Below are 19,553 nucleotides of genomic sequence, written 5' to 3' on the forward strand. Positions count from 1 at the left end.
ACCTCCAGGAGGCATGCATACAGAGGGAAGTTCTAAAAATGCCACTCATGGCACAGACTTAGCTAGGCAGAGCGAACATTTTGACTGAAGAACATCATTGAAACCATCTGACATGCTGCCTGCATCCATAGCTTTCAATACAGATAAACTGCGGTGGCTGAAACAAAGGAGAAGGCGCGGTGTACAGAAAAAAAAATGATACCCTTTTATTTGTAGAGCTCTGATGAAACAACTTTCCAAATGCCATCCCATTTAAAAAACAATGGAAACCAACCTAACGATGTGTCAGTCACACTATACAGATCGCATCCTAAACTTCAAAGATGCCTAAATATCTTATGGAGTATTTACATATGTATCAGTTAGGTAGTAAAGTTTCATTGCAGTTTGTTTCTTTCCAGTACAGGCTTCTTCAAATGGCAAAAAAATAACCAACTGGGGATGCATTTGCTTTTTTGTACAAAACTTAGGAGCAAACAGCTAGGGCAATTTTCCTGAGAGAAGGCTTGTTCTTTGAAACTCCTGCTTTAGCAACTGGAAATACAGAAAGTGGATGGGTTTTGTTGCACTAAAAAGCCTAAGGATGCCTAGTTAAGTTTTTCTTTTAAATTATTTACGTACCATTAAGTTAAAATGTTTACATTCATTCATTCGTATAAAAACCGTTGTTAAATCTTATGCAAATGATTTAACACTGATTGCTGCAACGCAAATTGCACTTCTTTTAAAAAAAATTATTGTATATATGGAAGAAAAAATATCTGATTGCTACCCTGTTTACAAATTTTGACTGACTCTATACAGTTCAGCCACAAAATATGAACTTTCATAAACCTCAGTCACAGTGTACTTCAAAAGTTATAGCGCAGTCTTGCAAGGTGAGTAAATATCTTAAACAAGAACAAAATGTCCTTCACCAGCTCGACCCTGTGAGGTTTGTACCAAAGGCTGTGATTTTCTCCCCCGGGCATCGCTGGGCTCTGGCACAAGGGAGCAGAGCAAGGCAGGCACAGGATGGGTGAGGAGGTCAAATGTCCGGCTCTGGGCGCCCACGCTGACTCCAGCAGTACACGCTACCAACACTTCAGAGAGTATCTGGTTATCTCTAATAATTCAAGCCTCCCCAATGCTGACGGCGTCTGTCAAATTCTTGGGAGGAGAAGGTGATGAGAGAGTGAAAACAAATATACAATCAGAAAGGCAGCACTGCTGGATGAGTGAAGGTGTGTTTCTGGAATCTATCAATAGGTCTAGGTTTCTCTCTTCTTTTTTTTTTTTTTCTTTTTTTTTCCATTTTCCTTTTTATATTTTTTACTTTTTTTTTTTTTTTTTTTTTTTTTTTTTTGAGTGTGTATGGCTGCATTAGCTATTCCCCAGTGGGCACTTGCTTTCCCTACAGTTTTCTTGCATAGATGAGGATGAGGATGCTTCGGCAGAGCCTCTTAGGGGAACTGAAAGCCACCTCTGCTACCAAGGCACGGAAACAATTTCAGAGGAGCGTCCCTAGCCAGCACTCTCGCTGCCACCGCTCCGCAGAAGAAACCCCGCACGACATCTGGGGGCTGCTGCTCTGTGCCGGGATCCAGCTTGGCTGGCAGCGGGTCATGCCAGAGCCAGGGCACACCAATGATCCTGTCTGACAGACGCCGTCACCTCAGCCGTGGAGGTCAGGCTGACTCCTGTGTACAGCCCATCTTGACCTGAATACTTAAGGTTGCTGCTTTCGGGACTGGTGCTCTCTCCTGGGCCGGACATCACTGACGAGCTTGCCTGGAGAAGGATGGAAAGGAAAGGGAGATTTCACTGAGAGGGTAAGCTTCGCACTGCTTTCCTAAGCATTTGTGAAAATCCAGAGTTTGTGCTCAACTCTTGAAACCACAGAAGACCACAGAATAACTGAGGCTGGCATCTGGCCCCACCCCTGCTCAAGCAGGACCACCCTGAGCAGGCTGCCCAGGCCTGTGTCCAGGCAGCTGCTGAAGATCCCAAGGAGACTTCACAGCCCCAGTAGGCAACCTCTCACCACCGGCCCCCAAACACTGAAGCTGAATCAATATTTTGGGAACAGCCTCTTCATTTTCCTATGCTGGCAAGGCCTAACTAGGTTGAAAGCTGTGTTTGGAGAACAGTACAGTGGTAGTCTTCACAGCAAGGTGGAAAAGAAAGAGCATGACATGCAAGAAAATATGTGGAAATTAGACAGTAAGGGAGGAGGTGTGCATGATGAAGGATGCAGCGCATGTGTCTCACCACTCACTAATGAAGGAACACAGAAGCCAGCACCAAACATGTGACCCAGGTATGGTGGCATTTCTAGTTTTGCTCCCTCCATGGGAGAAGCCCAATGCATCCAGCAATGGGTGCTGAGCACCTCCTGGAGGTCAGATTTCTTTGTCTCCCGCAGACTCTAAGACATCTAAAACCACTCCTCTCCCTTCAAAATGCTCACCAGGATCCCTTAATCCCCACAAGACTAACCACTATGGGAGATGCCTTTTTTATCTCAAGCAGAGCAACTATGCCTCTGACCCAGGAGCATGTTTGCTCCATGCTACCTACTACTACCACCTACACACCCAAAACAAAGCACAGGGAACCCTGGTAGGCACAGAGCTGAAGATCTGACCAGCACTGTAATCAGGTCGTTTATTTTAATGGAGAGACAGGGAGTTGCAAAGACAAAGAAACAATCATTTTTTCCATAAGGCTGAGCAGATCCACTAGAGAAAAATTTGCTGTGCCAGACAGAGAAGGGGCAACGTTTTCACCTGATAAAGGAAATGTTTAAGAGCTGACTTCATGCAAAATTAACTCTTGGATATGTCAACTTTGAAACCTTAATTTACTTGTTAATGGATAGTCTTCGGACAGGATTCCTTAAAAAGAGGACAAAAAAAAAAAAAAAAAGACTATCCTAAACTGTGATTGCAGAAGCTTCCTGCCTGCTGTTTAAGTGAAAAGTATACATATTTAATCATTTTACAAGAGTAGAGCTCTTGGCTCTCCTGGAGCTATGCCAATCTAGCAGTTCGTACATAGGAAAAGTGGGGTTTTGCTTATTCAAAGGCAGTTTCTGAGCTGCACTTCGCAGTGCTTTTGTTGCTAACCCAGCTGAAGCTTCACCTGACAGAGGTACTCATTGCCAGCATTGCCAGTGGTCAGTTCTGTCCGAAACAAACCAAAGGCCAATATTTTCATTTTTCTCTTATTAAAATGTCTGATGGCTGCTATTCTTGCACCCAGTTTCGTCAGCTGTTAGGCCAAAATACAGAGAGTGAAGAAACAACCGCTGCTGCAGAAAACAGAATGACTCCAATTTGAAAAAAAGTATTTTTATATTATCCCTCTATCAGATACACAGTTACTGTTCAGTAACAACTAATCTCTGTATCCTCTTTATCTGTGCATAAGTAATTCAATGAGACAATTTTCACAAGAACCTTCAGGTCCATTTGTGGGTCTTGCATCAACCCAGGTTTTTTAAATTCACATTCATCGTGTGGACTTCTGTTGGCACCACATTCCTATTTTTTTTAACGGATTGAGTGCCCCCACACTGGAAGAAGGGTTTAAATGTGTTCAGCTTTAGCCAAAAACGCCAGGAGCCGCTTTGAAAGGTTCCTGTTTGCCCATATTTGCCGCTGTTGTTCCGGTAGGCAAATATCTTATCGCCGCCTATTTTTTCCAGGCTCGGAAAATGTAGTTTGCCCTTTTCCTGATTCAGTCCCACAAAGGTGGGGCACAGCACTCTGCCCTTTCCATACCGGGTTATCAGCTCCCCCTCCCTCTGGCACCCCAGAAGGGAGGACGCAGAGGCACGTCCTGTTTGAAGACCGCCCATCCCTGCCCAACCACTGCTGGATCCTGGCCCCATTGAGCCAGCGTGGGCAGGACCTGGGCAGGACAGCTGGGCCTGGAAACCCCACCCCAGTAATGTCGTGACAAATCCAGACAGCTCAGGCAGCTCCCAAAGTGAGACATGGAAAACAAACTCGTGAAAAGGAGGTGGCTGAATCTTTGAGCGAGGTGACCCAAGCCTGCCTACCTCCTACTTCAGCAGGGGAAAGGCAGCAGAAGGTTGATTGGTAATTAGAGGACATTTGTTAGCTGGAATAAATGAGCTGAACATTGCTGCTGAAGTCAAGAGGCTACTCCAGTTCACAACAGCTGGCTCAACCAATGAAATAATGGATTTGTTTTTATTGCTGGTATCTGATATTAAGAGAGATAATCAATGAAACTCAACTTCCTGAAGAAAAAATGATTGAAGTCCATTGGGAAGAACCTGCCTCCCGAACAAACATCTGTATCTGTAAAGGTGGTTGAAGGATCCCACCTTCTTTCTACACAAAGCAGCAGGAGCCAGTTATGGAGCAGCCTGCAGGCAAGTCATCTGGATCAGAGGTGACCTCTCTGCAGAGGATCTGCCCTCCATGCTCACAGCCAGACCCTGGCCAGATCCACAGAGGGATTTGGACACCCACATCCTCCCCAGTCCTGCTAGCCCGGAGCAGGAGCAAGCTGCTCGGCACAGCAGTAGGGAAACATCCCCGGCTGGAAGACTCATTGTTTATTCTACCCACTCCTTCCTGCACCGTCTGTCTGCCATGGAGACCAGGGAGAGGGGAGGGTGCTGAAAGGCAAAGTCTCTGGTCAAAAAGTTGCGCTAACATCTGGAAGGGGTGGCTGAGAGCCTTGGTCTGAACCTCTGTTCTATCAGATAGACCTTTGCTCCTTCTGCTTCAAAAGTTTAAAACACTCCAGGAATTTTGGACATCACACTAGGTCTGTATCTCAGCCAATAGGCTGATCCCTTCCTCTCCTATTAGCACAGTTTAGCTTTGCTGCACTTAAATAATAACCGTAGTCAGCTGAAACACACTTGCAAAAACGTATTTCATGTATAATGTATTTTGGCAAATGGCAGTGAGCCCTTCATTTTCCAGTCTCAGCTTCCCATCGGTAACTGCCATCCCCACTTTCTCCAAATACTCTCTCTCCTTTCCAAACAGGGGTTTCAGTACTGCAAAACCACAGCTTTTCCCTGATTTAGTGACCCCCTTGCTACGCAAAGCTGTAATTTCTTGCTAGTCTAATTGATCCTTTTGTTTATATTACAGATGTGTAAGTTTACATATCTTCTAATCTCTCCTTTGTATTATAGTGACATAAATCTGTGGTTAATACTTCATTAATTTCCTAAAGGAGGCAACTTCCAGCATGGGTATGGGAAAGCTGATGACCCCACTGCTGATGAGGGCTGTTTGAGCAATTGGTTTCATTGCTTTTGCAATAAAGCTAAACAAAGCAAAATATATGCGTCTAAAACCATGTATAATGCTTGAGTAGAACAAAAAAAATACTCCTTATTCCTTGGTTTTCCCCACTGAAACAAAAAAAAGGATGGATTGCTTTGTTCTATGTGATACAAAAATAAATGCTTTCTCTTGAACACGTGTATACGCAGAAAAAAAAAAAGTGAACGGCTAAATTTATAAAACTGAGTGGGGAGAGGGAAGCAGAATCCTATTTTGTGCAAGAGCAAAGACTAATGCAAAAGAGGAAAGAGAATGTGGATTAATTCCCTGACAGGGAAGATTTAAACTGACATTTCATATCTCCTGCATAATGCCCTGACTACCAGACTGTTTGGTGTTTTAGGTTGCCACGTTCCTCATGCCTCCTACTGATCTTATTCCACCTGCTTTAAATATTTACTCATACCAGGACTGAGGCACTGTGTTCTCATTTTCCAGGTAAAAGTCCTAACGACCATGCTGGTGAGTCTTTCTCATCAAAGCTACCCCAGCAGCTAACAAATTACTCTATATTAACTGAAATCTCATCATCACGTAGTCTGAAGGACTCTCAGCCATTTAACTTTCCAGTGTCCAGGTGGCTGGGAAATATTTTTAAGAGGCTCATCCACACTCTGGGAGATACTGTACTCACATTGGTTCCCCTGTCCTATCAATCTGCTACCTAGAAGAGCGCAAAAATCAAAACCTCCAACAATCTCTCTCCAATGAACCCTCTTCTGAAAACAAAATAAAACAAGTATGTGAAAGCTAATAAGTGAATTCAGCTCAGGCTGTCTTGTCATCTGGGGAACGGCCAGAGCTGTATTCTTCTTCCTCCTTACCAACTGCAAAGGTTGGTTCCTTCAGCTCTCCCACTTTCCATACTACAAAACCGAAAAGCCAGTCCCGAAGCACTTTCTGCAGGTCAGCCTGCAAGGAGGTAAACACATGTTTTACCTGCAAGATGCCTGTCCTGAGTTATTCTACAGTTACTCTGTGGCATGCGGTTACAGTCCTTCTCAGCTCCCGATTGGAGGTAAGGGGCATAACACAGTCCTCTGCAAGAGGAGCTGCTCTGGTGCTGCTGAGCCTCTACTGACATCAGCTCTGGCTCAAAGAGCCTCCATGCCCTGCCATGAAAAGCAGATTTTACAGCAGTTTTCATCCTGCCTTTTGTCCTAATAAGGGAATAAAGCCCTTCTGGTAATCACATCAGTTGGAGCCCCTGCATGGAAATGTATGGGTGTGCACTAAAGACGGTGCCCCTCATTTAGCAAATTATTCTGCATAGCTTTTCTCTGTGCTGTTTCACCAGCAACAAAGGGAAAGCAGGTATGGATGCAGATGCAGGCTGCCTGAAACCTTCTTTTTATGGGGATGTAAGGCAACTTCATATATCATGCAGCTGGGCCTTTTCCATATTAGTAACACAGGACTCCCAGTACTTACACTGCTTAGGAAAACAGAAATGGGCCTAAATCCTAGATCCAGATGTGAATTTGGCAAATAGCTCCTTTACAATGGGGCAACGAAATATCTCCGATCCGAACACTTTCACATTTTGAGATGTTTGAAATCAACTTTGCACCCATAGCAATTCATTAATCATATCTTTTAAATGTTTAAACTTCAGCTAGAACGTAAAATCAACATTTAAGGTTCTTGACAATTTCTCTTGAAATTGGCATCGCATAAAGTTCCCTTCATGAAATAGAGTGTCTCAAAGACATTTTGTTGAGTAATTGCTGCCCTCCTCTTTTTCTGCCCTCCCCTCTTTATTTTACTTTAAAACAGATAAAGAAAGGTAGGGCAAAAAGTGAGTATTACTGACACAAATGAATTCTGCTGAATTTCATTTCCATTATATTTTTACATAACTAGGAGCTCTTTTGGCAGCCTTCCACAAGAGACATAATAAATTACTTTTGTACCAGTAGAGGAATTCATTTTCTCTGTTTCATTTAGCAACAACATGGCAGTGAATTTCAGACAAGAGTTTCTAAAATGTCATCATATTTTTTCTGTCTAATGTTGATTTGGCATTTTTCCCTTTCTTGCAGAAGGGCCAGAGAAGAAAAAACAGAGTAAGGCATCAACAAGTTGCCATGTCAGTTGTGCAATGTGCAGGTAATGGACAAGTACACTCTCTGAACAGGTGCCCAGGTTACAGCAACATCACCCTTCTTGTTAAGGCAACCAAAGATTAGAGAGCCTGGATTCATCCATCCGAGGGCTTTTACCTCCTGACATGGCCTGAAGAAGCTTATTCTCCTCATGCAAAGCCACTGCCTGTGCTAAGAATAGACACGAACCTTCAGGCTATCAATATGTAAGCTCAAACATGGGGGAAAAAAAAGGAAAATAGAAGTCCAGTAAAGTATCTGTGCTTCACACACATGATCAGATTAAAGGCTTCCATGTTCTAAAATGCTGCATTCCCTTCCCTCTTGACAGCTTCAATGGGCCTTAAGAGCACCCAGCTCACGGCGTTTTGGCTCACATTCTTCTCCATCCCACTGAATTGCTGATGCTTGAGATACAGCCCACCTCCATTGCTTCCTTTTACAGAATTTTTGCACACAAGAGATATTTTGCAAGTGCTTTGTACATGCAGGCCACATGTACGTACATTCCAGGAGAATCATAGTAGAGAAAAAGCTATGACTGTCCTCTCTTAGCCTGATCTGCAGAAAAAACAGGGATGTGCTGGCCCCGGGGATGCCTTCATATAAATAAGAGCAGCCTCAGGGTTTCTGCAAGTCACTCATAGTTGCCAGCATCTCCCAGCTCATCTTTTGCCTTGGGAACACTCAGCTCTCTCTCCTCTTGCACGCACACAACTCCTCCTACTAAAATCGTATCACAAACTGTATCACCAAACTGATAAAAGAAATATCACTAATATCGGTGCTGACACACTGTCCTAGAAAAAGAAAACAGACGACAGCCAGCCAAGAAATTGGCAGCATGGGGAAAAGGGGGTCTCTCCATAAGGTCTCTCCTTCCAGAGGAGCGCACAGCTGCACCACCTACAGCCCACACCTCTGAGACTACGGGTGCATTTTGCCGTTAGTTCTGCCCATTGTATAAATCACACAACATTCCTCAGATCAGTAAGCATCCAAAGGGAAAATCTGGCTGATTTTTTTTCCCTTTGGAAATATTAGGGGAGAAATTAAAAAATAGTATTCAATGCAGAGAGCACGAAACCCAGCACAGTGCACTTTTTGGTTACTGTTTATCCCTTGCTTTTTGTTTGGTTTTTTTTTGGTTTTTTTTTTTTTTTCTTTTTTTTTCCCCAAGTGATCTGTTTATTTTATTGGACTGTCAGGGTTTTCTCATTGTCAAAGAGGAGCCCTGTTAATAATATCCTTGCCTGACAGCATCAGAACCAAAAACCCAGCGCTTCTGAAACATGGTGGCCCTGCCAGCCAACAATTGCATCTGCTAAAATTGCTTTCTGTTGTTTCTTTCCCTCTGTACAATGAAACTTTGAATGTCAGCAATTGAACTACTAGATTTAATAGAAACTGGGATGTGGGAGTGCTGGGACATATTGAAAAATACTTATTATAAACAGTGTCTTCTTTTTATTAAAAAAGAGAGAAAGTCACATGAGGAAAGCTTTTGAAATAAATGATGTGGTAGATTGAAGGATATGAAGATCAAAAGGAGTGTGGATATGGGTACGTGTAGCCAAAAGGTTAGGAATTAATCTGTATTAAGGCGTGCAATTTTAACAGTAGTATTTGTTATCAAATGTGATAACTGAGTGAAGAAAGGCAGTCTGAGATGGTATGAGCATGTGACTCAAAACTACTAGAGCTCATGGCTGTCAGAGGCTGAGCACCCAACCCTGGAGGAGCCCTCTGCTAGCAGCGGGCTGATGCACACACACTGTAGTCAGCTGGCATTCTCTGCCTGCTTTCAGCTTGGTCTGAGTCCGAGTGTAGGAATAAAGCTGAGTTTAAAACAAATGGCATTATGCTTCCCTTCAAACAGCAGGACAAATTCTTATCAGAGAGCATTTCAGAAAGAAACGGCATGTGCATAAATGTTTCTTGAAAGGATCAATTGGGCACGATTTGTTGGTTTTGCTTCAGAGAAAAACCTTTGAGAGGGAAATAAGCAAAACACTTCAATACAAAAGGGCTTGGGCTAAGCCATGCTTAACTTAATCATAAAAATTATATAGATCTTAATTAAGGGGTTTGTAAAGTACTTAAGCTTGTCGATCTGTTTACAGCTATATGTGATATCTTCCGAAAACCTTGTTCTAGTATCAGCTAACAAAAGTGGAAAGTTTATTTAGATTATTGTTCTGCTAGATAAGATAAAACTTATGATAACACCGTGCAGTGATCAGCCTGCTTAGCAGTATGGATGCTGCATCAGTACTCACCCCCGAGGCTGCCGGCTGTGTGCTTGGGGAGGCATTTTTGCTACAGTCATCTGAGTTAGTAGAAGACGTGGATGTTGGAGTCATAGGAACTGCAGTAGTACTGTTACCTGAAAGATCAGGGTCCGGCATTAAAAACAAGAATTTTCCAGCCAAGGAAAAAAATTCTAGCATCTCAACTATCTTATTTTTTCATATTTACCAGAGCATGCCTTTGACTTATTTATGTTCTTAGGTTTTCGTTTCCTTGTCTGAATTCCTTCTTTCTTCATAGCAAGCGGTCGGGGAACCTGAAAAGAAAAAATTTCCACACCAATCTTAGAGCTGTGCTTGTGCTCTAGTGACCAAAAATCAAAACTAGACTATAAGAGCAAAGAGAGATGTTCGAAACGCCTGTTCAATTCATTTTTCCAGTCACAACGTAGCAATTCCAAAAAACATTGTTTTTTATTTGGGCAAAACCATGAGTTGTTTCAAGGGGAGTTTTATCGGAATAAAGAAGTGGGAAAAGGTTTTTGTTGATGTAGGCTAAACAGCTTTTCCAACACCTCAGTCGGTCCACAGATTAACAACACCAGTTTAAAGGGAAAAAAAAAGCACTGTTTGGCCATAGGTCATACGACATTAAACTGGACTGGATGTATCTGATCACTAATTCCTTTTCCCAGTCAGTTGGGGATTATCTTCAGAAGTTTGTTCTGGAAAGCAAGAATGCAAATGAGGGGAAAAATTCTCCTCTCCTTGCAGACCAGCTATGCGAACCAGATCAACACCAGTAAGCTTTTTAGGACAGAAGCTTCACACCATAATCTGCGTGGCATTTGTTCTTATAAGGTTTAGAGTATCCAAATTTATGTCTGTAGAGAAAATGATTCAAAAGTCAGCTTTGTGTTTTCTGTATAATCATTATGATTATACAGAAAACATTGGCTTAAAATGTGTTTTCACTTCATGATAACATGAGTTTGGAAAAATACAGTTCAGCCATGTGCTTATTATCATTACAATGTTTAAACCAGTGATAAAATTCACGTTTTTTTCAAAGGCTGGACCACGTACCAACCACTCCTAACGCCCACTTTCTTCAAACACATGTGCTCAGCTTTAACATAACCCAGTGGGTCATCATGGTCTCCAAGTCTCAAACCATATTCCATCACATTCAAGTTATTTTCTTCCTGGATTATTGCCTACCAAGGCTGAAATCGCATATAAAGTTTTGCTGGCATACCTATGGTTGTAATTACATTTAAAATTTTGCCCGTCCAGACTATGAAAAGCTATCATATTAAATGTCCAGTGTTTTTTTTTCCTGTCTGAAATCATGGTAACAAAAAGACCTCTGCCAATTATCCCGAGGCAATTTCTTCATACATATCTATACAAATTTGCAATGACAAATCCGTCATTGCACTGTCAACACCATAACTTGCTAACAGGAGAGAGCCAATTTCCAGTGCCATTTTCAGTCATTTTGTCAATTTTATACACCTCTATCCTTTTTTTTCCTAACTCCATAGTCCAAGACTATTAGAGTCAACAGAAACTTTGCCCTGGCTTTGGGAAGCCAGATGCCACCCACATGCTGTGCCCAAAGCCGCCGCAGGGACAAACCTTCTGCCAGAACTCACCAGAGCCTGGGGGACAGGGCAGCCAGGCGTGAGGGGACACGGTGCACAGGCCAGAGGGAACATGGCACCTAGGCCAAAAGGGACTTTCTTACCCCGTGAAGCTTCATGTAGAGGCCGCATGCGTTGCAGACGGGCTCGCCCTCGGCGTTCCGGCGCCAGAGGGTGGTGGTGGTGGTGTGGCAGTTGGCACAGGACAGGCCGAGTCGCCGCGACGAGGGCTGTGGGCATGGGGAGGCAAACACACGTAAACAGGTGGGCAGGAGCAGATGGTCGGTGTTTTTGCAGTTGACATTCAAAAAGCAGGGATGGCAGGGGGCTTTTTTATAACATTTCTAAAGGATATCCTAGAAGTGACGCAAGATTATCCTCATTTTCAAGGCTGGAAAGATGCTTGGAAGGGCCTGCAAGTCACACTTGGGAATCACCGACTTGGGCCTCCACTGAGACCAGCGGGTTTTTCTCCAGCAGGACAGACGACAACACTGCCGCACCAAACACCTCCCTGCAGTCCCCAGCAATGCCATGATGCCTCCCAGGACGCAAGCAGCAAGCCTGGGCTTAGGCAAGGGAGAGGGGCCGAGGACAGCTTTGAGAGAGTGCAACACATCAAAAAGCATCACTTTGTGGAAAGGCTTCCTTATCATGCTGTGCTATGTTATCGTGTGAAAAACAACGTGTCTCAGGAACAAGTTTTACGGAGGAAGCTTTCCCTCGGCCATCAGAAAAGCTGGTATGGGACAACAAGGTCCACACTGCAAATAAGCCATTTATGGCACTCTTCCGTGGAGTTTGGAGCCAAGATGAGGCAACCCGGTATCAGAAATAACCGCATAACCTGGCGCTTTATGGCTGCAGGCTGTATATCATAAGTGAAGGCAGTCCTCATAAACATGTGAAATGAAGGTGAATGGGTTATAAAAGTTCCTGTAACAAGTGATCTCTTTTACGTTCATCACAAGCAAAGAATTCCAGCTACATCGTAAATCTATTATTTTTCAAAGTATCTCATTGTCAAAAAAAATATATAAAAAAAGCTGCGACTGGCTCTGTCTGGCAGCCAAACGAGTTTACGTGGAAAAGTCAGCTTTAGAGAATTGCATTAATCTTATTTTGACTATAAAGTGCCCATAACTGAAATGACTGAGTTGAGGGTACTATGCCCTTCCTCTTGAATCATTTACTGCTGGGTTGTTAGGCACAGCTCGGTCACCTTTGATACCACAGAGCTGCCTGCCACTTGGGAAACACACAGCGATGCTTTCAGCATGGAGAATATTCCAGAGTAATGACCGAGTTTCTTGAATTTGGGCTGTTTCAGTTTCTTTCACGGGAAATTTGTCATTCTAATCTGCGGCTCAGAGCGAGCTCCAGATTTAATAGGATTTGTGCAACTTTGGAGCAGTAATTCATTATTAATTGCACAATAATAACAATTTAAAAAAACAACCAAATATAAGACAGGCTGAAATATATACATATACTTTCTAATCTTTCTAATCTGAAAAATCCAATTCTCACAAAAGCAGAATTTGTAGTTTCAAATGCATATAAATACGCTGCCCACTGTGCTCCGCAATTCAGTACGAGTTTCACACGGAACAGGTTATAAAAAAAGTTGGTTGTAACACATATGTTGTATTTTCTCTCTTCGCAAGCAAAATGCCATTTCACTGCTAAATCCTTCTGTCTTTCGCATGCAGTCTGGTGTAAATCTTCCTTAATTTTATTTCCGTAGCTTTGCTCATTCCTCTATCTAAACAAACGAGAGTTTTGGGGCACGTTTTGAAGCTAAAATGGCTTTTCTGCTGCAGGAATTTTATCAGAAACTTCAGGGAAATCTAAACATGTTTAGCATTTTCAAAACATTTTCCCTTCTCACCTACATATTTCCAATGGCGTGAGCACGCAGCCGCCTCTGATTTATAGCTCTGGCCAGTGTGCTTGGTGCAGAGTGTTGCACAGAGCTATTTCAGAGTTATTTAGCCGAGGTGTCGGGCTGAAATCAGGCTGCTGCCTGACTCTGATTTGGTCTCCTCAGCCCTCTCCCCCCTCGGAAACGGTGAGAAGGGTCGGGAAGAGGTACGAGCCCATCGAAATCTGCACCCAGCCACGGTGCCGCGGGTAGCTGAGCTTCCCACTAAGGAGATAAAACTTCCTGCAGTGTGATTTGGTGCACGGCCGGCTACAAATACACAGGCACCAAGCGGCAAACAGTTCCTGCCCCAGCGTTACATTAGCTTTGTCCCTTTAATCAGAGGTGAGGTCGCTTTGGGAACAGGGACTGTCCGCTCCCTGAATGTCCGCTTTTTGCCTTCCCCCATTAAAGGCATTAAATTCAGACCGTTGTGAAATAAAGGGTGAGTTTAAACGCTACGAAAATAGGGACGGACTGGAGCAGCTGGTTTGATTGAAAGGCTCTTGAAGGGTCGATCGCTTTGCTACGCCGTCTCCGTACACAAGGGTCCAACCATCAGCTCGGATTATAGTGGTGTGATTTATTGTGGCTCGCTCCTAACAGCCATTACCAAGGCACGGATTCTTTTTCCCCGCTGACCTCCACCCAGATTTGCTAAACATAATGTGCAGTTCCCACTTGGTAAATTCTCTCCTCACCTATTCAGTGCCAGCCGGAGTCATAAACAGGGGCTCTGGTTTGTACTATTTATTTCCCTCCCCCTGGTTTTAGGAGATATTTTTAGAAAAATTACCGCTCATTTCTTAGGAGTCAAACAAAACAAAGGCTATTATCGTCGTTTAAACAATTGCTTTTCTTTGAATTATATACAAAACTTGCTTACGTTCCCAAGGATCGAGCTCTCGGCAAACAAAGCAGGTCTGTAGAAATTCCTAGCACTCTCAACAAACACTTTCCAAATCCAATTACTTTTTTTTTTTTCTCCCAACCCTTTTGGAAACTTTGGAAGTAAACCTCCTCACACCGATGGGCTCCACTAATGCAAAATAAACGCCAAACACCTGTGTATGGGCAGAGGGTCCCAAAGAGAGGCCCTTTGCCTGCACTACCAGCGCGCTGGCCTCCGAACTGGGACACCTCAGTGGCGTCCCTACGTCTCTCGCACCCAACACCCGGCCCGCAGTCCACACTCACCACTCTCTTCTGGGGTTTGATGAGGGGCCGGCTGAGGCCATTCATTTTGGTGTAGAGCCCGCAGGCGTTGCACAGGTAATTCCCGGTGCCATCCCTCCTCCAAAGCGGGGTCTGGATGGAGCCGCAGTTGACGCACTCGCGGCTTTCAGAGAGGTCTTCCAGCAGCTCTGCGGACAGGAGCAGAGCACTGCGATGAGGCACGGCCGAGCCATTCCCCCGCAGGCCCCGAGATTAAATTTTTTAAAATTCCCCCCCACACCACCTAATTTGTTGTTGTTGTTGTTTTCCATTAATCCCACCAGGCTCCTAGCGCAGCCGCTGCTGCCGAAACGCCCTGCCGAAATGCCTTGCGGCAATGCCTTGCCCTAATGCAAGCCGAAGGCTCCTGTTCTTCGTCCCCAGCTCCGATCCCACCTGCGGGCCCGGGGCGGCTTTGCTCGGTGTCCCCGCAGGGCACGGAGCCGTGCAGCTTTCTGGTGGAAAGCGCCCAGCGAACGGGTACGGCTTCGACCTGACGGAGCCCGGTCTCCCAGCTACAAAGGGGAACGAACGCTTAGCTTATTTGGTTCAATTCGTCCTCGGCGGGAGAAAGGGGGAAATGGAAAAATCGGCGGCGTTGGGCCACAATGTTCCGAAGGCTGGGGAGCGCTGGGAGAGCGCTGAGCACGGCATGGAGCAAAGGAAACGCGAGTGTAAAAGCGAACACCTTCCCCCTGCGAATCTCCGTGCTTTATCTATTTTGGGGGGGGGGGGAAAGAAACGAAAAAAAAAAAAAAACCCACTCCAAAACGAAACTGCACTAAATACAAACGTTGCCTACACCGCTCCGCGCTGAGCGTGGAAACGCGGAGCGCTGCGGCTGCCCCGCGGCACTGCTCGGGCAGGGAACGGCCCTTCGTTGTGCGCGGCTAAGGGAGATCGCAGAGCTGCGGAGCGCAGTGTCCGCACTGATCCATCCCCACACCAAACCCCAGGCCGATGTTCCACGGGCGCTGGAATCATTGTTTGATTTGTCTTTCTTCCGTAGTTCCCTTCGTGCTGACTGAAAGGAATTGTGCTCTGATCGCACTGCCCGGCCTTGTTTTTTTCTGTTCTTTTTTTTTTTAATATATATATATATTGTTCCTCTTACCTAGTGAGAAAAATATTTCTCTCCGTGGAAAGCAAAAATAAAGCTTTGATTTGAAATTACTTTTTGGTAGCCCTACGAATAACGTTAAGTTAAGCGGCATCAGATCGCCTCGTGTTTTGTTAGAACCAAACCAAACGAAAGCGATCCCTGCGGGCTGCTGTGGGCTGCCCGTGCCACTGCCGTGCCCGACACAGCGCACTCCGGAGCCCTCCCACCGACGGGCAGCCCCAGCCCGCGCTCCGCCGCCCCGACAAGGGCTCTGTGGGAACGGGAGAAAGCCCGGAGCGGGGCAGAGCCGAAGCCCACCGGGCTCCATCGGCACTGCCCCTTTTTCTCCTTCCCATGTCCCCTCTCGCCTCCTCCAGCCCGATAAAGTCTTTACGCGTTTTTATTTGCTGTTATTTTCCCCTTAGCTTTACGCTGCGGTGTAGGGAAATCGTGTACAAAGCGTTTGTTAAAACTTCGGCTTTGCTCTGCTCCGTTCCTCCACCGCTTCCGCCTCACCGCGACCCCTGCGAGCAGACGCCGAGCGGAGCCTTCGTACGTCCGACAGCCGCCCGGTGCCACCGGGAGACGGCGGGGACGGCACGGGGGGCGGCAGCGGCACGGCGGGACGGAGCGGGCAGAGGGGGTGGGCCTGGGGCTGCCCGGGAGAGGGAGAGTGCGGGTGTGCGTGCACGTCTATGCGTACATCTATCCCCGTACACAGGTATATATCAGTATATATACCCGTATATATAAGTATGCAGAGACGTGCATATAAGCATATATATACATACATATATATATACACATATCTATACTATATATATACATACGTACACTCGCACAGTCCCATCTCTCCCTACACACACTCACTCCTACCCCTACAGACACCCCCTAAAGCCGCACAAACGGCAGCGATCGTCACACCGCTGCGATTCCAACAGAGATTCCCCCCCGCATCCCTCCACACAGCAGCACTGTGACACCTCCGGAGCGATCGGGATATCCCCGCACGGCAGCAGCGCGGGTGCCCGTTCTCATCGACGGAGCGAGGCTGAGTCTCGCTTTCTTTAAAACATATATAGATATTGGGTGTTCGGGTTGTTCGTTGTTTTTGTTTTTAAACGAAGTAACGAAAAGCTTTGCGGATGAAATTATTAAGTAGTCCAACCGATAAGTAATTCAGCAATTAAGCAATTCGATCATTAATTTGATAATCCTGTAGTTAAGAACGGGCTCGCACTCGGGGACGGCAGAAGACCCCGCATCCCCCTGCCCCCTCCTATCCCGGCACCGTTCGCTTCGCGACCGCCCCGAACGAAGCGCCGTTCCCGGCCGCTCCCCCCAGACCCCACGCGGCCGCCGGCGGCCCCTACCTGCGCTGGGAGCCCGCACGGGGATGGGCGCGGCGCGGCCCTGCAGGCAGTGCAGCACGGAGTTCTCGAAGGGCGCCGCGGGCCAGGCAGGGCCGAGCTGCGGCCCCACGTAGGAGGCGTAGGGCGCCGGGTAGGAGCCGTTGAGCGGCCGCGGCAGCGCTCCGTACTGCTCCCTCGCCGCCAGGCCGCCGCCGTACTGCTCCCGCGAGGCGCCGTTGGCCACGGGCGGGCTGGGCGAGTAGGGGAAGCGGCCCGAGGGGTGTGCGCCGCCCGCGGCGCCGTACGAGGGGCTCTCGGCCGCCGGCTGCGACCAGACGTGGCCGGCCGGAGCGTGGCCGGGCTGGGCCGCGCCGCCGCCCTGCAGGTAGGGCAGCGTGGGCAGCACGGAGCCCACGCGGGTGGTGGGCACGTAGACGGGCGAGCTGGGCGCGGAGTGCATGAAGCCGCCCGGAGATCCGTCGTAGGGCGCGGGGCCCTGCGAGGCCGAAATGGCCAAGGTCTGGTACATCGCCGGCGGCCGCTCCGAGTCCGGAGGCAGCGAGAGCGACGGCGGGACGTCCTCCTCCCGGCGGGCGGGCCGGCCGGGAGCGGGGGCGGCCCCGAGGTGCGGCGGGGCGGGCCGGGAGCTGCCGCCGGTCTCCGGAGCGGGGGTCCCGGAGGTGGAGGAGGGCGAAGGAGGCGCCCGGGCGGCGAAGGGGTACGAGGACGCAGTGCACCGCTCCGCCGCGCGGCAGCCGCCTTCAGCCACGGCCATGCAGCTCCGCTCTGCGCGCTGGGTGGGGACGGGAGGGAGGAGGGAGAGGGGAGGGGGTCCGAGGCGGGGGGGGGGAGAGGGGGGGGGGCGGGACGACAGAGGGAGGGGAGGGGGGAGAGAAATGACAACAACAACGTTAGCGCGGGGCGGCCGTAACGGGACCCGCCGGTTCCCGTCCGCACCTCCGCGACCCACAGCTGCCGGGGGTGCAGGGGGACGGGGGTGCGGCAGAGCTCCTTCCTCCGTCACCGCCGTCCTTACGATTCCCGGTGCGATGAATGAGTCATTTGACAATGTTCCGCGGTGACAAGCACCGGGAAGGCGATCGCTCTGAGGTTACTTCGCGCATCGCCTCTATCGTCCACTCCTTCCCAGCACGGGGAGGCGGGAAAGCGGCCGGGAGGGGCGCGGGGCCGCAGACAACGGCTGCAGGGACAGGGACCGGGATGGCCCCGAGCCCTCCGCCGCATCTCCGAGAGGAGACGATGTCTCTGAGAGGGGGCACCCGTAGGGACCGACACGCAGATGGGCGCGGAGCGCGTCTCTCTCCCGCCCGAGATAAGCGGCAGATAAGGGCCGGCAGCTAGATAAAGCTGCGGCCCCGCCGTCGGATGTTTGCCCACAAACCTCCCTCGGGCTCCCCTGGCGGAAAGCGAACGGAAAGGAGCGGGAAGAACGGGGGCCCAAACCTGCTGCCGGCTCCGGGCCGGGAGGGATCCAGCGCCGAGGGGCAGCGGCGGCGGCGGGCGGCGTATAAATGGGAGAGAGGAGGCGCCTCTCGCCGCCGGGCCGGGAAAGTGCAGGCGGAGCGGCCCTGATTGGGCTCCGGGCGCTGAGCAAACAGCGGCTCCGCGGGAGCTGCGGGCGGGCGGCCGGGGGGGCACCGCAGCGCTCGGGGCCGGGCAGGGGAGGAGGGGGGCGGGGGGGCCGCGCTCGGCGGTGTCGCTGCCGTTAACCCTTCGTTCTGCTCCTTAGCACCAGAGCGCTGCAAGGGGGAACGCGCACTCCTCCCCGGCCGTCAGGTGAGGCTAAAGCCGTGTGCGAGCCGGCGGCGGTGCGCATTTCTCCGCTGCTTCTTTCTCGTTCTTCTTTTTTTCCTCCCTCTTTTTCTTCCCCCCACCACCACCCCACATCCCCCCACCCTCCGATCCTCTTATCTCAGCTGTGTACAAACTGATAGCGGGAAAGTGAGTGGAAAATTAAAATAACGGCGTTGCCCCGAGGTTATCGCCTGCGGATCTGTCGGCGTCGCTCCGCGAAGGGCGGGGGTGGGGGGAGGGGGGAGAGAACTTAGGGGGGCAGAATGGGGGAACGAGTGGGAACGTTCCTCTGCCGGATTGTAGCTTTCCTCGGGGCTCTGTGTGGATACTGATGTTATCCTACCGGATTAGGAGTTTCGTTTTATTTGTATTTTATTTTATCTTTTTAAAAATATATTTAATTTCATTGCATTGCATTCAATCGTTATTTTTACCTTTCGATGTTTGTTAACTGGCCTAATAATACGTAGAAAATAACCTTTTCGAAGCAGCGACCCTCTGTCTCTTAACGCCCCGCGCTCACTCCCATAGGACTTTGCCACGTAAAACGCTTTTTCTTTCTCCCTCCTTGTTCGTTACCTGCGGGGGAGCCCCGAGCGCGATACAGACGCCGCCTTTCCCCCCACACGTACCGATCCCCGCCCCTAAACGCCGCCGGCTCCACGCTTCCTTTCGGGTCGGGCCGAGCCCCGCGGGGCGCCTACCCCCGGCACGGCTGTGCCCCCCGCAGCCCTGCTGCCGCCAGCTCCTCGTGGTCTCACTCCGTGCCCAAATCGCGTTCTTCTGACGTAACGGTGTGCCCCCAAACCCCACAGCCGGGCGTTGCA

The 19,553-nt window shown here is 48.5% G+C and overlaps 1 protein-coding gene across 2 annotated transcripts; it reads right to left on the reverse strand.

Annotated features, from left to right (window-relative positions):
* Positions 1 to 1,602: 1,602 nt before the first annotated feature.
* On the reverse strand, positions 1,603 to 17,686 carry GATA6 (GATA binding protein 6; the record flags this gene model as incomplete). Of its 2 annotated transcripts, none has more annotated exons than XM_079533697.1 (6): positions 1,603 to 1,770; positions 9,703 to 9,809; positions 9,902 to 9,989; positions 11,423 to 11,548; positions 14,440 to 14,606; positions 16,933 to 17,686. In XM_079533697.1, the coding sequence occupies 6 exons, from the start codon at positions 17,684 to 17,686 to the stop codon at positions 1,603 to 1,605; spliced, it is 1,410 nt and encodes a 469-aa protein (XP_079389823.1). The 2 variants fall into 2 exon arrangements, with proteins under 2 accessions (XP_079389823.1, XP_079389824.1); XM_079533698.1 differs by having other exon boundaries at positions 1,603 to 1,765; positions 9,653 to 9,809; positions 16,933 to 17,440.
* Positions 17,687 to 19,553: the final 1,867 nt, after the last annotated feature.

This window comes from Tetrao urogallus (assembly GCF_951394365.1).
Source record: "Tetrao urogallus genome assembly, chromosome: 3".
In the NCBI taxonomy this organism is placed as follows: Eukaryota; Metazoa; Chordata; class Aves; order Galliformes; family Phasianidae; genus Tetrao; species Tetrao urogallus.